The sequence below is a fragment of the Gallus gallus genome, chromosome 7 (genome assembly GCF_016699485.2).
Source record: "Gallus gallus isolate bGalGal1 chromosome 7, bGalGal1.mat.broiler.GRCg7b, whole genome shotgun sequence".
NCBI classification, from domain to species: Eukaryota; Metazoa; Chordata; class Aves; order Galliformes; family Phasianidae; genus Gallus; species Gallus gallus.
The window spans coordinates 22,189,078-22,210,722 of record NC_052538.1 but is presented as its reverse complement, the minus strand read 5'-3'; the positions used below and the strand labels follow the sequence as shown (position 1 = coordinate 22,210,722).

The 21,645-nt window shown below is 51.7% G+C and overlaps 2 protein-coding genes across 3 annotated transcripts; one reads left to right on the top strand and one right to left on the bottom strand.

Annotated features, from left to right (window-relative positions):
• Window positions 1-22: 22 nt before the first annotated feature.
• ARPC2 (actin related protein 2/3 complex subunit 2) lies at window positions 23-17,317 on the top strand. Its single transcript, XM_426598.8, has 10 exons — window positions 23-190; window positions 7,282-7,316; window positions 8,357-8,469; window positions 10,565-10,610; window positions 11,201-11,387; window positions 11,808-11,901; window positions 13,918-14,044; window positions 15,235-15,335; window positions 16,029-16,129; window positions 16,874-17,317. The coding sequence occupies exons 1-10, from the start codon at window positions 117-119 to the stop codon at window positions 16,896-16,898; spliced, it is 903 nt and encodes a 300-aa protein (XP_426598.2). The 5' UTR covers window positions 23-116; the 3' UTR covers window positions 16,899-17,317.
• On the bottom strand, window positions 17,099-21,600 carry AAMP (angio associated migratory cell protein). Of its 2 annotated transcripts, none has more exons than NM_001079747.2 (11): window positions 21,472-21,600; window positions 21,084-21,236; window positions 20,810-20,929; window positions 20,508-20,647; window positions 20,240-20,384; window positions 20,071-20,154; window positions 19,685-19,800; window positions 19,383-19,486; window positions 19,031-19,121; window positions 18,551-18,705; window positions 17,099-18,358 (listed from the first exon to the last, which is right to left on the bottom strand). In NM_001079747.2, exons 1-11 carry the CDS (start codon window positions 21,557-21,559, stop codon window positions 18,283-18,285), a joined length of 1,272 nt encoding a protein of 423 aa, NP_001073215.1. In that variant the 5' UTR covers window positions 21,560-21,600; the 3' UTR covers window positions 17,099-18,282. The 2 variants fall into 2 exon arrangements, with proteins under 2 accessions (NP_001073215.1, NP_001384337.1); NM_001397408.1 differs by having other exon boundaries at window positions 21,500-21,600.
• Window positions 21,601-21,645: the final 45 nt, after the last annotated feature.

Genomic DNA, 21,645 nt, shown 5'->3' with positions numbered 1-21,645 from the left:
TGGGCGCGAGAGCGGAAGCGGCGGCGCAGGCTCGGGCGGGTCCCCGGTGCGCGCAGCGGGCTCGGCTCCCTCCGGCCTCGGCGCGCTGAGAGCCGTTCCCCACCCCCGGCACCGACATGATCCTGCTCGAGGTGAACAACCGCATCATCGAGGAGACCCTCACGCTGAAGTTCGAGGGCGCGGCCGCCGGGTAGGGCCGGGCGCCGGGCCGGTGAATGGGGCCGGGGCGGGGCGGAGGAGGAAGCCTTCCGGCTTGGCGAGGCCTGAGGGAGGGGAGCGGGGCAGGGAGCGCGGGGCTGTGGGAGAGGCCTGGGCGGGCGGGGTGGCATCGAGGCTTGGCCCTGGGTGTGAGGCATAGTAGGGCTAGGCGGGGAGAAGGGGGGGCGTGGGATAGGGTGGTGCCGGGGGCAGTGACAGGGCAGGATGGGGCCGGGAGGGGAGGAAAGGGGCTGCGGCACGGGGTGGAGGGGGGCCGAGGTGGCAGAGCTGAGTAAGGCTAGGGTGGATGAATGGAAAGCTGCGTGAGGCAGGGCTTGATGGGGTGCTTAGGGCTGGGGCTGCGTGAGGGTGATGGAGCTTGTGGTGTTGAGGCAGGCTGAGGTGTGCGATTGGGCTGGAAGGTGTTGGCAGCCTTCATCAGAGCAGGCCCGGTGTGGTGTCAGAGCTGGTGCAGAATGGAGGAACAGGAAGGTGACATGTGGCAGAGCAGCAGCTTCAACCTATTTCTTTGGGGGTGGGAGCGGATTCCTGTCAGCATCGTTCGCTGTCCTGACTAGGAACCCACGTGTCCTGGCTACTAGTGTAGGACTGGTGAGCCTCTTGGCCTTGGGGAGGAGGCTGTAGGGCAGCTGATCTGCACCTGCATCTTTGGCTGGGACAGCGCAGTCCCTCGGGAGCCACTGAGCATTACTGACAGCGACGCACTGGGGCTGTGAAGACGCTTATCTGAGCACAGTCCAGCTTGGGAGAGTCATCTCATGTGGATGCCCTTATCTGCAGCCATGCACTCACTGCACCTGAGTAGCACTGGACACCTTTGTGCGTGGACAAAGCCCAGAGAGGCAAAGCACAGTGCTGTTATCTGTGGGGTGGAGCCTGTCCTGGCTCTGCAAGCAGCGCAGCCTAAGCTGCTCTGGGAAGGGACCCCCCTCCCAGTGGAGCCTTCTTCTGTGTCACCTTTTTCACAAGTGGCTTCTGAAGTGTTCTGCCTTTTGTGTGCAGACTTTTGACAGAGGCCATTTCCTCTGTTTTCTCCTCTTGGTTGACTTCTTGCTCCTTTATTTCATACGGTAACCTCCTAGGCTGTGCTGTCTTGTGGAATCACCACGCTGCTCTCTTCTCTGCTGTCAGCCTCTTTATTCTTCTTGAATGTGATCGTTTAGTGCAACAAGTATCCCTGAAGCACAGGCACCACGCTGGGAGGAGAGAGCTTTTGGGAGCAGCAGCTGCATCCATTAGAAAAAAACTCAAGTATATCGAGGTTAATAGTGTGTGTCAAAAACACTCATTCACCACAAGCTCATATGGAGGCGTTCTGCTGGTGGGAGCCTGTGTGCGTGTCCCTGCATCAGTACAAGTGCTGCAGCAGCAGTGAATGGAGGCTGCAGCCACCAGGAGATTGAATGCACCTCAAAGCCCTGACTCTGTGCAGCTAGAGCTGAGGTTGCTCGCTCACCTCCAATCCATGGAGTTTCCATTTTGCTGTACAGCAAAGCTTGTTACTGCCTCAGCGTGCTTGCCTGGCATACCAATCCTTCCTGGATCAATTCCTCTTGCTGTGAGCATGGCCAACAGTATTCTGCCTCTGCCTCTTGTCCTACAGGTTGTCCTTTCTTTTGTTTGGATAGATGACCAGCTAGGTGCTCTTTCTGGATAAGCGTTGTCCCCTCAGTATGTTGCTGGAGGGGAGGAAGTAGTTCACTTCTGCATTTTCTTCTGTGCTTGTGCTGTCCTGCTGTCCAGGCAAGAACAAGGCATAGATGAAGGTCAGAGATTAAACCAATAAAAATGAAAATCCACTTCTGTGAACAAGTCTTTTTGGGTAGAGGTGCTACATTGTGCCATGTTTATTCATGAGAAATTTCTTTTCCATCCAGCTAGGGTTCCTGGGTCATCCTTTGGCACCGAGTCTGGAGGCAGGAGGCGATTTGCTGCATTTCACTGTTTGGGTGACTGTCCACCGAAGGTGTGTCCTGGGGATGGACCCAGGGTGGTCAGGGCATGGACACACCACGGGGCATTCAGTGATTGAGAGGAGCCAGTCTGGGCACTGAGGGCTGCCCCTGAGTTATCTGCTCCGCAGCTTGAATTGGGCAGATGTGATGCACAATTTATCTCGACTTGCTCCATGGTGTGGGCAGCAGCACTTCCCTCTCCTTTTGTGAGTGTGCCATAGATCTAGCAGCTCCCTGCAGAGCTTCCCCATGCCTTCAGGTGGGAGTTGCTTCACATTTCCCCAGTGTGTAGAGCTGGGTCACTCTTAGAAGTCAGAGCCAGTTCTAAATGTAGTTATTTGTGTGCAGAGCCCATGGAAATCTCATCTTCTTGGACAACCACCATTAAACATCAAAGGAGTTTGCATCGAGGTGGCTACATGTAGTGGACTTCTTAAAACTGTAATTTCTAGTCTTAAAACAACTTCCTTAAGCCAACCACATTTTTAGATAATGTCCAAAAGCTACCAGAATCTGCTGAAATACCTCTAGTGAAGAATTTGCTGCTGAAAGCTTAGACTGTCAAAGTGCTGAAGTGGGGGAATACCTGGGCAGTACCTGAGAGCAGATGTGTCGAAGTCAGGCAGCTTGCTACGTGAGTTGGGCTTCTGCAGGTGTCAAAAGAATAAGCTCTTCCATAAGTTTTTGACTAATTCTCTTTGACTTGACTAATTGCCTGGAAGCTGGAGGCACGCTCAGGTGTTGGGAGGTGAGCTCTGCCAGTTGGAAGATTTTTTTTCTCTTGTTTTCTTTTGCTAACTGCACAGATAGAAAAATGATAACCTATTTTAAATGGGAAATATTTCTGCCTCCTGTGTTCAGTTCTTTTTAAAGCACTGCCTCCCAGAACAGATTTGCCCTCCAGGTTTTGGTCCACTCTGATGTAACTGATCCCAGCAAGTGTGGCAGAGGGCTTGTGTTCCTGGGTATGGTTTTCCAGCCATACATAGCTTGCCCTAAACTGCCAGCAAATTAATCATCTCTCTCAAACTGTTACTTAGTATTTACCTGCTGTGCAAAAGAAAAATTTGCATAAGTGGAGAACAGTGTGACTTTTCCCTTGGTTGGAGGTGGAGGGGAAAATCTCATTAAATTTTAGGTTTCTGCAAAGCTTTTAATAGGTACAAATTTGCAGGGTTTCACGAGTGCTGGCTGAATGGGAAAACAGCTGAACTTTCAACTTCTCTGCTGTAAACCAGTTCCTGTAGGCTGGTTGGAGAGTTTGGCTGAAACGGCACCCGCATGCTCTGTGGTATTTCCCATTTGTGGTCACTTTGGTGCTCGCCTGCTGTGGAGCAGAGCATTCTGGCCCCACTGGGTGAAGTTGGGTGACATGACCTTTGTGCTGGCAGTGCGGCCTGTGAGTGAGTTCCTTGTGGGGAGGCTGGGGAGAGCACGGAGGATGGAGGAGCTCGGACAGCCCAGCATCTGCAGAAAGCCCAACCCTCACCCTGGAGCAGGTGAGGAGCGCTCAGGTGATGTTGCTGGCAGTCTGCACCCTGGGGTTCGGTGCAGGATCAGCAGTACCTCCTGCAGCTGCTACACTTGGTGCGAGAGAAGAGCAGCTATCAGCAGAGCCTGCAGACTGGCTGCTGTGCTGGCAGCGGGAGCTGGGAGATGCTGCCCTGTCTGCTGGACATCTTGCCACCAGCAGTCTGCCCCAGGGCAGTCCTCAGCACAATGCCCCCATCCCCAGCAGGTCCCAGCTCTGCTCCCAGCAATGCTGTGGGTCGGCACACAGTGGGGACTTCCATTACCACACAGCAGAGCACTTCTCAAGTTTGTGGCAGGCGTGCCGCGGGAGCTCTTTGATTTCATGCACGCTTGCAGCTCACGCGAAGTAGCTTTTGTTAGTCGAGTGGGGCCCAGGGGGGGAGGAACTGCTTGGATAATTTTAGACATTGCTCATAATTTTTTTATTGGGGTGACCTTTCTGTAGCGAGAGCCTGCAGTCTGTCACTGAATCTGGCTCACTCTCTTCCTACAGCGCATCAACTCAGTGATCTGCAGGCTCTGCTCAGAGCTGGAAGCTTGAAGCTTTGAAATATCCCCCACTTCTTTCTTTTTTTTTTTCCCTCTCCTCTGGAGCAAGATATTAGAATATCTGCATGCCTGCAGCTTTTAAAATAATTGCAGTCTTCCTTTATTGGGTACAGACCTTAATTGCGATGTGGGAGCTGTTTTAGTCATCTATCGATGCGGTTGTTGGCCAAGCTCACATTTACATGCAGGTCTGTTTAATGCAGAAGATGAGGGCTCTGTATAATTACACAGCCTTCGTTCTTCTGTTCTTAAATTTGTCGTAACATATGGCTGAGAGCCTCTGTGGCCTGAGAATGAGGCAGGGAAGTTTGGAAGTTGTCCGAATCGAAATTGAGGAACTGCTGTCAGGAAAAAAGAGATTTGTTGTTGCTGTTAAGTGCTTGTTGGCATCTCTCCACGGGTGCTGTGGCTCTTCTTGGATGCGCTGCTGGGGTGAAAAATCTGATTTGGAGCTGGCTTTGTATTAGATGGACTTAGTGCAGGAGCCATTTAGAGCCGAATAGGGGGAACGCAGGCAAGAAGGAATAAAAACCCATCAAGGCCTCTTATTGTTATAAACGGGGAGCAGATGGGATTTGGTATGGATTTGACTTCAAACCTGATAAGCGTTATCAGAAAATGGGCAGCCGCCTGGGCTTGGAGCAGCTGCCATTTTAGCTGCAGAGTTCAGGCAGGGTTTTGCAGAAAGGTCTGGGTTTGGTGTGTAGCAGAGAGAGGAGCCATCTTCAGCTGTTCCTGGTGGGAGAGTGGGTGTTAGTGGTCATGGAGGGAGGCTGCAGTTCGGGTGGTGCATGTTCAAGGAGCTCCCAGCAGGGTAATAGGGGGCGAGAGCTCCTCTGCTGTGCTGGGGTGATGGTTCAGGCTCCTCTGTCTGGGTACTTCTTAATGGGGGTGGAAGAGGTGATTTTTTTTTTTCCCTCTTGTAGAAACGTTTTAAATAGCCAGAATAGTTTTGGTCAGGTCAGCCAGAGGAATAAACGGAAGCACGTAAAACTTCTGGGTCCCCCTGGGCTGGCTGGGGCTGAGGAGAGGTGTGCCCCACAAGGCAGGAGCATCCTGCAGCACACACAGCCGGTGTGGCTGTGAGGAGCTCTGCATGCTGCTCACGTGAGCGTTTCCTCCATGAGGCTGCGTGCCGGCAAGCTGGTGAATATTGAGCGCCCCGAAGTTCCGTTCAGTTACCTGCTTCTCCTTTAAACCTCTCTTCTTTTCGCCATCCTCAAGCGTGAGGACTGAGCCACTTGGGAAATCCATGTGAAAATAAGTTCTGAGAAATGCATGCTTGCGCAATGGAACGTGCAGGATTCACGTCGTGGCTGCCGTAAGCTTTTGTGTGCAGAACAAAGGCTCTTGCACACAGCTATTAACCAACTTTGGGTCCGCGATGTTACAGCTCCCTAAGTACGGTGACAAGTTATCCTTCTGTTGTCTCCCGAGCTACTGTTGCTGTTGCTCATTGTAATTATTTCCCCAAGTTCCTCAGGGTGAGGTGCTGTATTTGGAGGGACTGCTGAGAGCTGGATGTCAGCTCTATGTGCGTGTGAAACTGGGTTTGAGTGATGGAACTAAGCTTTAAGGGTGCATCCTCCTTAATATTCCTAGCTCTTATGTGCTTGACTATGCTATCTTTAAAGCTTCCTACATGGGTTTCTTTTTTTATAAAACGTATATTGCCATCCAAGCTAATTCCTAAATCTGAGTGTGGTGCTCTAAAAGAAGAACGCGTCTGCATCGACTGACCGTATGATATCGGTGGGATTTTCTTCCATCTCTGCTTTCATCAGTCCTCAGTGAGCTCAGATGCAACTTGGGGAATTGTTCCCCTTTCAAAACCGAGTGTTAAACATGCCACGGGGGAGGCTCCAAACTTCCATCTCCAACCAGCAGGGAAGGGAGGATAAGAGTGAGAAAGGTCTCAGGTAACTGGAGCTGCTCAAACTAAGGGACCTGCCTTGGGTGCACTCACACTGCTGCTTTCAAGTGCATGGTTTTTATCTTCAGTGATGCAGCACAAAAGACAGAGGCTTTCCAGTCTCCCAGCAAAAAGGGCTGTTGCTTTTCACAGCTGTAACAACTCTCAAGAAGCAGCAACACCTCATCCTTTCCACTTAAAATTTCTGGTTGGTGGCTCATACCTCAATTTCCACCCAAATAAGGTTGGAGTTGGTCTCTGGATAAGGTAGTCGCAACCTCAAGGCTGCCTTAGCACACTGACTTTGACCTGGGGAGCACTCTCAGTTGGTTCAGGTAGGTGTGAATGAAGGCTGAGACTTCTCTGGGCTGTAAAACAGATCCAGCATCATTAGACTGTACTCTGTACTGGCTGCTTTTGAAACATAAGAGGATGTAGGCTGTGAAATAAAGCATTTGATTGGCATTTTGACCCTGTCCTCATTTTCCACCCTGGCTCTCTGTGCTGGAGGTAGCTTTGCATCACTCCCTCGTGGATGATGACTTATTAATAACAGTCCTCTTGGAGCTGCTGAAGAACTCACACAGTGCTGTTCTCAACAAATTCACCTTTTGGAAGCAATTTGATTGTTCACAGGATCCAACTCTTCTAGAGATCATAGACTCTGGCACTTAAACTGTAAGATGTTGTGAAGTCTTCATACCTAAAACATGAGAGGCTGTGTGCCTTAAGCTTGCAGGATACTCTTGCTGCTGATCCTGAGGATTTTTCTTGCAGTGGTCATTGATGGGGGTCATTGTTGGGGTCTTTAGGGATAGGGTGTCAAGATGAAATGTGCATCTGAAAAAGTTGAATTCTGCTGACGGTTGATAGCCCCACAGTTGGAGGTGGGTCTGCTCTAAAAGTAATTTGTATCAAACCATTGGTAGAGCTGCCCTTCCTGGTGAAGGGGGCACTTAAGGAGGGATTGCTCAGCCACTATACCCGTTTCATAATCTGGTGTCAATGGAACTTGCAGAAGAACCAGTCCCGTGAACTTGCATCTTGGAAGTTGTATATGGGGAGCAGGCTCGTTAATTAACATTTACCTCTTCTGTTCTCTTTGCTTTTTAGAAATAAACCAGAGGCAGTAGAAGTAACATTTGCAGGTAAGTTCCATAATGCTTCTGACTTGAAAAACAGAGGAGCTAACTCAAAAGGCCTACCCATGGTTATGCCTGGTGTCCCCAAATTCAACCAGCCCAGTTGGGTGGGGGCAGGGGGGAGCTGCACATGGACAGGCTGTGTGAACACCACACATTTCCCAAAGCTGATGGTTTGTGTTCTGCAGGAGCACAGTCTCCTGTAGGCTGCCCCGCTGTTTTCTCTGTCCGTTTACTTTCCCTGGGACTTAGCCCACAGCAGTGAGTTTAGCAGTCAGAATAGGCTGTGCCCACTTTGCTTTGTGTGGGTGCTGGATAGCTGTTTTACTTCGCCTGTTCCCCAGTCCTGCACTTAGTGCTGTTTGTTATTAGGTCTTTAGCACTGTCTGGTTAGGATTGTTAGAAAGCTGGCTTGGGGTGACAGGCAGGATGAATTTATAGCCTAAAGTTTGCTCTCTAGAATGGGAAGTGTCAAGAAAATACAAGCATTCATCCAGTAGCTGATGTCTTGCTTCTGTTATCAAGGATCTATGTAAGCTGTGGAACTCTGTGGGGAAGTGGAGGTAGCTGGAGGGCTGCCTTTCTCTGCCTCCTGCCCTGGCTGCCTTTTCTGCAGTGAAGTGAAAGCTGTCTCGGCAGGCACTGCCTGAGCTGCCTTTGCTCTGCTGATGGAGGTTTTTTCCTCCTCCAGGCTGCAGCTCTGGCCTGGTGGGCATGTCAGTCACTTTGTGTGCTGAGCATCCAGAAGGCTCCCATCTCTGCGTGTTTGTGTCCTTGTGCACTGAACACGAGCAGACTTGAAAGGGATGCTAAATGACATTAGACTAGATCTTCCCATGATGGACAGGTGTCATAGCTATTTCAGCTCTTTGAATGATAACAGGTTTCCCTATGTGACACTACTTATGTACAGCTTTGTCATGCCTCTGTGAGGGCTGAGGCAGAGGGAATCATGTCACTATGCAATTCCTAGAACACCACTGTTTCCTCAGAAGTAGGAACTGATCCCTCTCAAATTCCTCACGTTTGTCTCACTTGCTTTGTAGACTTTGATGGAGTTCTTTACCATATTTCAAACCCCAATGGAGATAAGACAAAAGTGATGGTCAGTATTTCTCTGAAATTCTACAAAGAACTGCAAGAACATGGTGCTGACGAGGTGAGTGAGCATCTCTGGGCATCTGGGGCTTTGAGACTACAGATGCTGTATCAGAAGAGGCCATGCCCATGTGATGTTCAGATTTAATGTATAGAGAAGTGTATGTATTCCTGTCTCATGTTGAAATTCCTGTGCTGACCAGGAGTCTTGCTTTGCTGGAACACAAGGACAGAGTGTGAAGAAGTAGTCTTCTTTTATGACTTGATAGCCTGAAAGGCGAAAGCATCACTAATTCTGAAAGTACCTTCAAAATGGCTATGAGGCCTGGCAAAAATAGTTTCATTCGCTGATGCTCTGATCACAATGGCAAGAGAAAGCACCAAATCAACTCTGGAGTCCCACAGCCGTACTCTTCTGACTCTAACCACACTTGAGAGCAAGTTATAGGCTCCAGCTGTGTGTATGGACCTTGGTCTACAGACTGTCTGGTTCCCCTTTTGCTGCTGCTGTGTGAAGTTAGCAGGTTCAGTTCCTGTTGAATGAGCCCCGGCTGCAGAGGGCCATTTATGGTAGAAAGAAGGCGCCTCTCTGAGCTGTGGTTGGGTCTCAGGGCAGGAAGTGTGACTCAGTTCCCGAGTTAGTTTTCAAATCTCCTAATGGTAGTAAATGGGGTTTGCCGTGCAGGTTTTTGCCTTGGAGGAAAACAGAGCAACTGCTCTATGAGTTTATTCAGAATCTGGCAAGAAGTAGGGGATTTGAACCCAAAGTGAATTCCTACAAGTTGCTACAAGACGTACCGAAGTCAGAATAAACGTGACTAAGCATCCTGCTTTCTAGGATCAACATTGCCTACTGTACTGCAGGGCAGTGGGAGCAGCCCCACTGCAGGTGCTGCTGCTGGGAAGCAAGAGAGCCAAGCAGCACAAATGCTGGAGCCTTTCCACCACGTTTAGTGAGGATCAGTACAGTGGATGATCCCAGAAGTGCTGTGGTGGGTGAGGGACTGATGTTCACTGCATTGTAGCAGGGTAGCAGCCTTACACCAATAGTCACAGCGGTGGCTGAGCAGTGGTGTGTGTTCCTTTTCAACTCTGGCTGCTGTGCTGAGCGTGAGGGCAGCTGACAGCCGGCTTGCTAGGCTGTGAGAGGAAGATGGGATCTTTGCAGGACTGCCTTGGAAGTGCTGACTGCATAGAAATAACATTTTTAAACCACTGTTTAACAAACTATGTGTCTCTGTGCTTCCGTGGAGAAGATGGAGCTTGTTTCTGCACTTCCTCCGCTTGGTCTTTGGTGAAACCCCGTTGTGAGAAGCCAAAGTGGGGTTCCTGCTAAGAGAGAGCATCTCCCTGAGCCAGGCAGGTTTTCTGCTGGAGAGGTTTTGGCATGCAGAGAGCCTGTGCGTTCTCTTTGCGTGGTGGAGGGCGTCATCCCAGGAGGGCTTCTGCCACAGCGTTGTTCTGTTCTTCTGTGCGAAATACCTCCTGTTCCCAGCCCCCTCATTGACACAGAGCTACAGCTCAGTTGAAAATTGCCATTGATGTAAAATTCAGCAGTGATTATGCTTAAAGAAAGGTTTTTGCTGTGCTGTGGGCGTCTGCTTCTGGGAGGCATCCAAGTTGCCTGGCAGTCTCCTCTCCATCCCCATCTGTCCCATGGGATAGGCTGAGGCTGGGCAGGCAATTGCTTGGACAGGCCTTGCGCAACCCCAGCTCTAAACGTGCACAGAGAGGGACAGGGTATGCTTTGTGGTGCCTCCTCCATCCTGAACCCCTGGGAGCTGCCTTTGTGGTGGGAAGGAGGGTTGTAGCCCCCAGAGCTGCTATGTCAAACTGCTGACAGTTCTCCTTGGAAGATACAAGGCATACAGAAGAGATTTTCTTGCCCATGCAAGTTCAAGACCAGCAAGAGCTTTAGAAAGTTCTAGGTTTGACTCCTGTCATGCAGCATGCTCCCTGTCAGCAGAGATCAGAGAGTAGGAGCAGGAAATGCTACTAAAAGCTGATGACTTAGTATTTGTCCGAGTCCACTTCGAGTAGGGAAGGCAGATGCCTGTAATTTGATGTTTTTACATGGAGACTGAGCATTGCCTAGGCAATGCAGGAGGAAACTGCTCTGATAGCTTCTGCTCACAACGTCTAATTTTTTTTCCTAGGTGTTGAAGAAAGTCTATGGAAACTACTTGGTAAATCCTGAATCAGGTAACCCTGCTGTAAAATCTACAGTGCATGTGATTGCAGTTCCAGAATGGCTTAAGTAAACTCCAAAATGCTCAGATGAAGGCTACACGTCAAGAGCTTAATGTTTGGGGATTTCTGTACAATGAGTGGCAATAAAAAGGTGTCTTAAATACATCAGGGCTGAAGTTCCTTGCAGTAGAAGCAGTAACTCTCAGTGCAGCCCTCCTCCAGGAAGCCTCTGTTCCTCACAATTGGGGTCTTTGTTCTTCTCAAAGACATTTCATGAGACACAGGAAAACCATGGTTACCTGTGACAGCATCTCTTCCTACTCACTATGAAAACTTAGGAGCAGTGCAGCCAGCACGTGTGTCTCAGAGCTAGAGAAAGAGCCTTGGGAACGTTTCCATGGTCACACATCAAGTTCAGGCACAGCTTCTGGCAGTGGTTGTTGTTGGAAGCAGTCGCCCCTGGGGTTTTTGGAAGGCCTTAAGGCAAAGGTGGGACTGTGGCAGCGATGCTTGGACTGTAGGTGTCTCTTTCCAGAAAATGTATCTCTGCTTGTGTTAAGACCCTGCATAGATTATTAAGGTTAGTGTCTGTTCCTCACCAGGTTACAATGTCTCTTTGCTTTATGACCTGGAGAACCTTCCCGCAGACAAAGATGCCATTGTGCACCAAGCCGGCATGTTGAAGCGCAACTGCTTTGCTTCGGTCTTTGAGAAGTATTTCAAATTCCAGGAAGAGGGCAAAGAAGGAGAGAAAAGAGCTGTCATCCACTACAGGGATGATGAGACAATGTAAGTGTTCAAGCGGCACGGGATTGCAGTCTGACAGCTGTCACTGTGCTCTCTGCTTCTGCTCAGAGCTGTAGGATGCAGTGGAAAGTCGAGAAATCCTATAGCTCAGTGCTTTGGTATGGTAATAAGGGCCTGTCCTAGGCTCTGATGAGTACCCAGTGATGGTAATGCTCACCCCTCGGGCTGCAGAGGTGTTATACAAGAGTCTCTGTTAGCAGTAGCACTTGTGGCTGCATGCAGGAAAGGAATTAGCCACTCCCATCAAAAGTGTTTTGTTCTGTGTAAACACTGTCTCAAGGGAGGGGGGGGGGTTGAGCGTTTCAGCATCTATCTAAGCTTGTCATGCAGCTGCTTCCTCATCCAGTTGCAGTTCTGGCAGTTGTATTCAAAACTCAGTTCTCCTCTCTTGCCCACCTGCAGGTATGTTGAGGCAAAGAAGGACCGCGTCACGGTTGTGTTCAGCACGGTATTTAAGGATGATGACGATGTGGTGATCGGAAAGGTGTTTATGCAGGTATGGAAACTGGGGAAAATACCTGATCTTCAGTTCACTTCTCACTTGGAGCAGCAGTGCTGAACAAGCACGTGTAAGACAGAAGGGATCCCACAGTCAATTTAATGCATATAAATGCATTACATGTAAATGCAACAGGGCTCCAGTCTGCACTGGGATGGAAGAACGTGCTAATAGGCACGGGAGTGTAACTACTAATCCAGGCTCTTGCACTGTCCTCTTACTTATTGATGGTCTTGCTGATGTGCACAATCAAACACGTTATGTATTGCAGATGAAAACCACAACATGAATACTTCAGTATCCACACTAAGGCCCTGTCGCACAGCTGGCTGTGGTGTAGGGATCACCAAGCAGTGGAGGAAGGGAGCATGGCAGGGAGGCTGTAGGAGTAGAGGGGATGAGGCAATGTTGTGCTGTGCCTGAGAAGATACTTGAATCAGTCGTCATAATGCCAAGTACTTCTGGATTCAGCTGCCCTTTGCAACTGCCACTTAGCTGGGAAGCATTCAGAGGGCCATAGTAAACACTTTGCACTTCTCCAGGCTGGACACCATTGCTAGCAGAGATTGAGATATTTGCTTACAGCTGGGGATGGCTCAGTCTGAGCTGATCTGTGTGTTCATCCATGTTGCCTGCCTAGCTCACCTTCTGTCTGCTGTTGGGCTTTGGACAGCATGTTGCTGGCCCAGTTTGCTGGATACCAGTTTACCTACTTTGGAGTTCATTCTAACAGGGTCTGTTGTAATGGCAATGGTGTGTATTACCTCACAGCTTTGCTCTTTGTGTGTTGTAACTAAATGCAGGGCGTCTGCTCTGGCTTTGAGCTTTTCCCCACCATATCCCACAGCCTGAAATTCAGCTTTATAAATCCACGAGGGAGGCATGAGGTGAACAGAACAGGGTTTGTGAGGCTCCGGGGGAGATGGCAAAGCTTCAAGGGAGCAGCTGTCCCAGAGTCTGCGTGTCCTGAGTTCTTGGTTTTTTACAACAGCAAACCTTATTCCTGCCTGGCCACAAGAGTTTCCACTCTGAGTCACACTGGCTCCTTCCCTCCAGCTACTTCTGTTGCGTAATTCAGCGGCAGCTGCGTATCTGTTCCCTCATGGAGAAAATCTGGCCATTAACTAACCGGCAAAGCCATTTGAACCATTTCACCCTCTGGTATAAACAGGCGGAAGTGCAAGCTAAGCATTTCATGAAGGAAACCCCGGTGAAAAACTTGGCTTTCCAACAGGAGAGCTCCAGCCCTTCCTGGGGTGTGCTGTGCTGTCCTGAGAAGGAAGGAGAGGCCAAGGGCAGCTGGTGATGCACAGGCTGGGCAGGTCAGCAAGGCAGAGAGGTGTTTCCTCTGCCTTGAGGCAGGGAAATGGGACTGGACTTTCCAAGCCCTGTTTAGAGACGCTCTTGAAACTCACTGCACGTGAGATGGGTGTTGTGCTGCTGTCAGAGAGGCTCCCTGGTGGGAAATGGTTTTCTTTGCATCCAAGTGTTGTTTCAGGGCTCTTAGAGAAGAGCTAGGAGAAGCAGGTTTCACACACAAGCTTCAAATGCCTTTTAACGCCCAGGTAAAGATACTTGGTGGGAGATGCTTTTCTTAAATGGCTGAGCCTTTAAAACTGGTACAGTTGAGACTCTGCAGCCCTTTCTGAAGTTTTTCCCTCCTTTGGAATGATGGCTGCTGCCCACTTTCACTGGAAGTATTTGGAGTAGGAGCTGTGCTGTCCATGAAACACTCCTGTGTCCCATGACAATAAATTTGATGCTGAAATCTGCACGAGCTGAGAGCTCTCCCACGTTTATGTGTCCCTAGTACAAGCCATGCATTTTGGTTTGATTTTGCTGAAGAAAAAATGATTGTTTTCCAGAGACTCTGCCTGTTTAGATTGGCCCATGGAGGGAAAGCTGGAAAACCTCCTGCTCAGATGCCCTATGGGACTGGGAAATATTGTTTGCTTTTCTATTGTGCTGCCTGGTGTGCCGCAGTGGGACTCACCTTATTTTTATTTTGTTCAGGAGTTCAAGGAGGGTCGCCGGGCCAGTCACACAGCCCCACAGGTGCTCTTCAGCCACAGGGAGCCACCCTTGGAGCTGAAAGATACAGATGCAGCCATCGGCGACAATATTGGCTACATCACCTTTGGTAAGCAGGCAGCTCTGTGGCATGGGGATGCTCAGGGTAGAGAGAGGTTCTTGCTGCTGCATGAAAACGTAGTTCACCTTCCCTGAGTGTTCATGTGAGTTATTGGGCCTATAGAGACTCTGCAGTTGCATTCTGTTGTTGTGTCCCCTTCTCTTCCCAATGGTCAGCGTCTCTGCTGCATCAAGTGACCTCAGCTGTGCTCTGGGCAGCGAGGGAATAGACAGTAAAGCCATATGATGTCAGCTTATAAATTGTGTTCAGCAAATGGGAGTAAGAGACATTTGGCTTTGTTGTGACACTGTGGAAACCAGAGGCTTCTTTCTCATGGGCACGTAATCTGTAACTGCAGATGCCTGGGCTGCAAGCTGTGCTTCTCCAGCTCTGCCCCTCTGTTCTAAGCGTAACGCTTCTATCTCTGATATCTTCACCTGCCTGCAAAGGTGCTGTTTTGCTGGTCAGCAGTCATTTCCTCCTGTGCAGCAGTGCTGATGACTGACCTGAGGAGTCCAAACCCTGCCCTTGTTCAAAGGGAGAGATCTCTTAAAGAGAAACTGGGACTGTGGTTGAATACACTGTTAGGGTCTCCCAGGCCAGTATGCCTGCAGGTTGGAGCTCAGAGATAAAGTACAGACACACAGACACTGCAGAGGAAAGCAAAGCTAGAACTGCTCTCCTCCCACGCTGGGAACAGTGCCCTGGGTTCAGGCACTTAATCAGTCACGGCAGAGCTGCCTAGTGGCAGTTCTTGGACTGCAAGCAAGACTTCCTCCTTGTCTAGAGGCAGTTTCTCTGTTATCTGATCTGACAGTCCCAGGTGAGATCATCACTGAGACAAAAGGTCTTTCAGCCCTTGGATCTGGGATGCTTAGCACAGCACCAGCACTGAAGTAGCGTCGGTGCAGTCTCCTATGGTGTCGTCATCTCTGGGCACTTGGCCTTGCCTGTGTCCTCCAGCTGTGTCCAGGCTGCTACAAGAGACTTGAGCGTATGATAGTGGGTGGGAAAGTGCTGCTAAGCCGTATGTTTAAAATCACCAGTGCTGCTTAATCCTGATATGTGTCTCAGTAATGGGCACAGTAAACAGGCATTCAGAGCAGCATGTCCTACATCCTGCAGTACCAAAGGACCCTGAAGAGCTCGTTCATAGCTTCAGGAAGCAATAACAGTTTGTGTGACCCCTTTCCTTTCAGTGCTGTTCCCCCGTCACACCAATGCTGCTGCCAGAGACAACACCATAAACCTGATCCACACATTCCGAGACTACCTGCACTATCACATCAAGTGCTCGAAGGTACCGAGGGGATGTGACTGGGAAAAATGGGATGCTTGGCCCATCTCATCCGGGGGGGGGGGACTAAAAGGGAGAAGCATGGAGTAGGAGTACCCTCATTCCCCCACCCCTAAAACTGACTAGTGCACAGTACTGCCCTTCACAATTGTGCTAGGTTGGCAAATAGTGCGTCATCGCCTTCTTCCTGTTCCTTGGTACAGGCAGTGCCTGTTCGCCTCCCATCCTAGCAGCAAAGTAGGATTTTTTTTTTCCCTTTTCAATCTGTGGTTTTCTTTCTGGGAACAAAAGTAGTTACTCAGAAACCTGCCTTGGACCAGAGCTCAGGCAGCAGTTTTCACCATTGTCTCCCCAGCTTCCCTCATACTGCATGCCAAGGAGGCTGAGTATCCACTGTAGCTGTGCAGAGCTAAGTGCTTTCCTACCAAGAAACAGAATTGTAGCCCCGTGCCCTCTAGCAGCAGCTGGCCCTGGGACAGGTCTTCCACCATCTCCAGCTCCTGTGGAGCCTGGCCATGAGCAGCGCGTGGCTGGCAGGAGTGACAACCCGTACCCAGATCACTCACATAGCAGCTCATCTCTGCTGCTGTCCAAAGCCAGCCATGAGCATCCCGAAGCTGTGGTTAGCTGAAAGATTTGCCTGACGTCTTAGCTATGAACACAGGATCCTGAAGTGTCCCTGTATTGTTCCTGCAGGCCTATATTCACACACGTATGAGGGCAAAAACATCAGACTTCCTCAAGGTGCTGAATCGTGCCCGTCCAGACGCAGAGAAGAAAGAAATGAAAACAATCACGTGAGTAGCAAAGCAAGGTCTTGTTTGTTAATCAGGCTTCCCTGCCTGCCACAAGCTCACTTCTTCACAGCTCAGCATTCTCTGCTCCGAGGTTTGGGATACTGTGGGGTGGCCATATTGGGACCTGATGTCCAGTACTTGCAGGGCATCTTCCTGCTCTGAGTGTGGCATGGCTCTCCCTGCTGGGGCTTACTGTACTGCCAGACTGCTGCCCAGCCCACCAAGGGGGAGAGTGGCCAGGTCCTTACCAAAGGCTTGCAGCCATTGGAGTATGTTCTTCCTGCCTGGTGTCTGCAGCTCCCCAGAGCCTGTGGCCACTAGCTCACTCAGGCTGGGAGCATTCCTGGGAACTGGCTCCCTTTGGGAAATAAAGCAGCCCAGAGCAATGCACACCAATGATAGTGGTTGTGTAGCATGTTTCCCTCATGACTCTGGCCTCTTGATCCCAGAGCTCCTTTGCATCCTCTTTCTGTGCATCCTGGTATTTCCTCTTTGCTTTCTGCTCTGGGGCGTTGGGGTTGCGCCCTCTGTGAAAGCCAGCCCCTCCCCATAGCTGTGCGGTCCAGTTGCTCGGTGCTTTCTGCAAGCAATGCCTGTGAGCTCTGAACCAGCAGTACCAGTAGGTCTTTGAGAGCTCAATGCAAGCACATGCCCACAAAAGTCACCCTGGGGCAGTTCAGAAAAGCCAGAGGCAACCCAAAGCGTCTCTGACGGCTGTACTGACCTCTCTCTGCATCCTTTCAGGGGGAAGACATTCACAACCCGTTAACGCCAGGGTCACTGAGGCTGCCGTGGAGGATGAAGGTTGGGGCACTTGCTACCCGATAATCGTAGCTTTTAATGTTGCACCTCTGTGGGCTCATAAGGAATTCAAGCAATCGGGGTCTGTTTGTACGACAGTTTGGGAAGTAATCTGCAGAAACGAGCTGTGCTTGCGAGGACTCGATCGTTCCAAGAAACAAACCTTAATTCCAGTTTGATTGACTTAATTTCTTTTCTTTTTTTTTAATTTTTTTTTTCTTTTCAAGCTGTTTCGCTTTGCAATATGTTACCAGAAATAAGTTGCAGTATTTCTTATGAGAATAATGCAATATTAACTTGTTTTGAACTCAAATATTCAGAAGAAAACTCCTGTATCTGAAGAAATACTGTTGGGGTTCATTAATAAAGGAGATCTTTCTATCTTAAGGAGCTGTAGGTTTTTGGTTTGTCAATGCGTGTGGCCTTGCCAAGGAAAGGGTGCTTGGAGAGACAAGCTCAGGGGGGTGATGAAGTTGATCAGGGCATGGGGACAATTACTGTAGCTGATCATTACATTCTTCTCAGTCTGGGGCTGAAGTGTGGGTGCAGTGCCCAGGACTAGTGAAAATCCTCTTGTGTTAGTGAGCCAGGGGAGAAGGAACAGCTCTCTTAGGAAGAGGAGATCAGAGTCAGCTTGGTTCCCTCACAGCAGTGCCAGGCCCAGAGGCAGTACTGTGGTGTCCTGGCACCCCACTCACTATCTCTTGTGTGCAGTGTCACTTGTCTCCTAATGGGCTGTGACAGCCCTCCTACCCTCAGCCAGCAATCCATACGTTTCCCTTGTAGCCTTCTGCCTTGCTTGGGGAATCTCCATCTCTCCCCTGCCAGGAAGGGCTAGTGTGCAAGTCTCTGCCTCCAGTCAGGCCAGAATAAAACTATCCACCCCTGCCCCTCAGCTCAGAACTGGCTGCTGGACTCTCATATGGGCAACCAGGTCCAGCTGTGCTTCTGAAGAGCCTGTAATAGCATTGGCACAAAAAGTCCCTTTCCAACAGCAAAGGAAGAAACAAAGCCTACCTATCTCTGAGCCAGGGCTGGGACCAAGGAGCACTGGGACAGCCCCTATAGCCAATTCCTAAAATCCCTTGGGGGACAGAGCACATCTCCTAAGGTCACCTTTCCCCCCCAACAAGCAGAGTGGATGGGATCCAGGTAAGTGAAATAATTTATATATAATTATATGACATTTTCATACAAAACCCCAGACTCAGCCCCCAGCTCGTGAGGGCAAAGTGGGGCAGGCTGAAAAATTACAAAGCACGCGCTGGAGAAGGGTGGTGAAACCCATCTCCCCTGTCCCGCTGTACATGAGCTGCCTGGCAGAGGCAAGCCACTATCCCTCAGCACTGACCCTAGCGGTCAGGGCGCTGCACGCAGAACACTTTGGCTTGGTGGTCGCCGGAGGTCGTCACCACAATGGAGGCATCCCTGAAGGGGAGAGACAGGGCTCAGTTGCAGGGCTGGAGGCTTTGGACAGCCCTAGCTGTGACCACCTGCACTCCATCCCCTGAGACCCTTGAATCTCCGCATCCGTGCTTCCAGTTGATGCACCCCAAGGCTCAGGTGTTTCCTCCACCCAACAGCCTCAGGGACCCCTCGACCCAATCCTTCCCTACTCACTTGTTGACAGCAAAGTCGAGGATTTCAGCAGAGTGCCCTCTGTACTCGCTGATCATCTTCCCTGAGCGGGCATCCCAGAGCCGCACAGCCCCATCCAGGCTGCAGGTATACACCACGGCAGAGTTCTCCTCCCACAGCAACTGCACAATTCCTGACTGGGGTAAGGGGGGGAGCAGAGTGAGCACAGGGAATAACAGTCGGTGACAGCTGCAGCACACTGTGAGCCTCCACTCCACCTCTCCCCAGTGCTCTCCACCATCCCCATAGAAAGAGGACAGCCCTCATGACCAAGATGTGGCACATCCTCTGTGTGGGACCACAGCTACCTCTGGGGAAGCCCGCGAGCAGAGAGAAGCACAAACTGGGAACTAGCCCTAGGAAAGCCCCCCCGGCCTCTAAGAGAGGCAGCGCTGGGCTTCCAGAGGTGTCAGTTGGGCCCAGAGATGCCCTCAGACTTGGAGAACAGCTACAGGGCAGTACCTCATGTTGGCATTTGTGCCTCAGGCTCTGTGTGGAGAGATCGTAGATAGCCAGTGTACCATCCAAGTAGCCCACAGCAGCCAGTGGCATCCTGCAGAGAGGGGAACAAGTTTTATGAGGACATGGAGCAAGCAGGGAATTAAGTGTGTGAAGGATCGGGGCTGAAGGAGCACTGAAATGAAGAGGGACAAGCCAGTGGTCAGAGCTTTAACCACAAAACACCCCATAAGGAAAATATCAAGACATCAGGAGCTAGCAACCAGCACAAAGTTCCCAAGGGAGAAAACATACTGGTAAGAAAGGTCCCCAGTAGCTGTGTCTGCAGAGCACCCTGTCTCAATGCCCCACTCACACATTACAGAAGCCCAGCGACTCCACTGAATTGGACTCTGCCTCCTCGCCCTCGCTTGCAGGGGCCTTGGGAGCCGCGCTCTCCATCTTGAACACGCACACCACCTGGGGGAGGAACGCTGTGAGTCCTCACGCCCCAGTCCTCAGTAGCAGAGAAATGGTGGTAGTGGTGGCCAAGCTCGCCTCCTGCTGGCCCCAGGTGGCCATCGCAGGCTGATTTTGGCTGGCGAAGCCCAGCACCATCCTGTCCTGTACAGGTCATCCATATCCCCCACCGTGCCCCACAGGTGGGCACGGACTCACCTTGCCCGTGGCAGAATTGACCAACTTGGCATGACAGTCCACTGAGCCTGTCAGGATCAAACTGCCGTCCTGGTTGCTGGCCACACATGTCAAGGGGTCCTGGTGGCCATCCTGGCCTGTGGAGATGAACAGAAGGCATGTGCTACACCCATCCCTACAGAAACTCCACGCACCTCGAAGCCCAGCACGCCTCCCCCTGCAGTCTCTGCATTGCACCCATCCCATGGTGGCACCCCCGTGGCAAGGGACAGCTGCCACAAGGACAGAGCACCCAGCACCAGACTCCTGGCAGCCCCTGACCTCTGCGTGTGCTGCCTCTTCACAGAGGCAGAGCTCAGAGTTCACTGCACAGGGGATGCACCCCAGGTGAAAAACCCCTTTCCCACCTTTCAGGACATGCAGTGAGGTTCCCTGCTTCAGATCCCAGATGCGCATGGTCCCATCCTCATATCCCACCACGGCTCGTTTCCCTGGGTAAAACAGAACCAGCAGATAGAGGCAGAGCTTCCCGCACCCCTTGCCTCCTGCCTAGCACAGTAGCACCCTGCGCCTCACCGTCAGGTAGGATCTTGCCACACGTGGCAGGGCATGCAGGGCCCTGGAAGGTTTTGCAGTCTCCACTGGGGATCTTCCACATCCAGGAATTGCCATCAGCCGTGCCCGCCAGAAGGACATGGGCCTGAGGGTGCCACTCCATCCACTGCGCAGAGAAGGGGACAGGCAGCGTCACAGGGTTGCGTCCTCACAGAATGGAGGAGAACCAGAGCTGGGTTCCACTGCCAGCCTCCATGTTTCCAGCAGGAGCGGTGCTTCAGCCACTCACCTCCAGGTCCCCCACCTCAAAGGACCACGCTTCTTCCTTGGTGTCCACCCGCCACACTTTGATAAGACCAGACATGTCACCCGTGGCCACAAACACAGAGTCATGACTGAAGCCGGCACAGGTGACAGAGTCCTTGTGCCCTAGAGATGGCAAGGAAAAGAGACCATTCTGGTAACAAATGCCAGCTACGGAAAACAATCAAGAGCCCAGCTCCGCAGGAGCATCAGCTGGGGAAGAGCAAATGCAGCCAAGAAGGGCTGCAGGACCCGTTTGAGTGGGGGTACCTGGCCTGAGCCCCTCACCTGAGCACTCGAACAGGAGCTCTCCATCACTCAGGCGCCACACGAAGGCTTTATCATCTTCCCCGCCTGTCACCGCCAGCGTGTTGGTCTTTGGGTCGAGGCTCACACAGAACACTGAGGCTGCAGAGCAGGGAGATGCTCACACCTCAGTGAATGTTCCCCAGAGACACAAACCCCCATGGCACAACGGCTATCAGAGACCCCTTGAGCCCCTTTGGTAGAACCAGGAGAGGGACACAGCACAGCTTCCCCCAAGGGAAACCTCATGGCTCACCTGAGTGCAGCGAGAACGTGACCTCGCTGTCGTCCTGCGCCTCCATGCCATCCTCCAACCCCTCATCGTCCTCCGTCTCCCAGGCCTCACCGTCGGGCTCCTCTGCTCCCTCGTCCTCGAAGTCCACGTCCTCCATCTCTGCGGCCAGGTCATCTGCAGGGAGCGAAGGTCAACCCCCGCCCATCTCAGCCCCCACGGGCCCAGGGGCGGCCCAGCGCGAAGGGGTGGCGGCCCCGCGGGCGGAGGAGGCCCCAGCGGGGAGGGCCGAGGGTCCCTGGGTGCCGGGAAGGCCCTGGGGTGGGGACGCAACGCGAGGCCTGCCCGCGGGGACCGGGCCTTGGGGCGGGGCGGCCCGGTGCCCCGGGAGGAGGCGGGACGCCCGTCTCACCCGGCCCGGGCGGGCCCAGCTCCACCACCTCGATGATCTCCTCGTCGCCATGGAAGTCCAACGCGCCAGGCCCGTCCGCGGGCTCCATGCCGGCCTGCCCGCGCGCCACACCCCGCCGCCACAGCCACCACTTCCGCCGTTCAGCCCCGCCTCGGCCAATCCCAACCCGCGTCT

Coding starts and splice junctions, on each gene's coding strand:
- ARPC2 (XM_426598.8), top strand. CDS start 117: ATGATCCTGCTCGAGGTGAACAACCGCATCATCGAGGAGACCCTCACG. Junction 7,317..8,356: donor AGTAGAAGTAACATTTGCAG/GTAAGTTCCATA, acceptor CTTGCTTTGTAG/ACTTTGATGGAGTTCTTTAC. Junction 15,336..16,028: donor ATCACATCAAGTGCTCGAAG/GTACCGAGGGGA, acceptor TTGTTCCTGCAG/GCCTATATTCACACACGTAT.
- AAMP (NM_001079747.2), bottom strand. CDS start 21,559: ATGGAGCCCGCGGACGGGCCTGGCGCGTTGGACTTCCATGGCGACGAG. Junction 19,487..19,684: donor TCAATTCTGCCACGGGCAAG/GTGAGTCCGTGC, acceptor TTCCTCCCCCAG/GTGGTGTGCGTGTTCAAGAT. Junction 19,122..19,382: donor TCGCTGGGCTTCTGTAATGT/GTGAGTGGGGCA, acceptor CCCTCTCTGCAG/GATGCCACTGGCTGCTGTGG.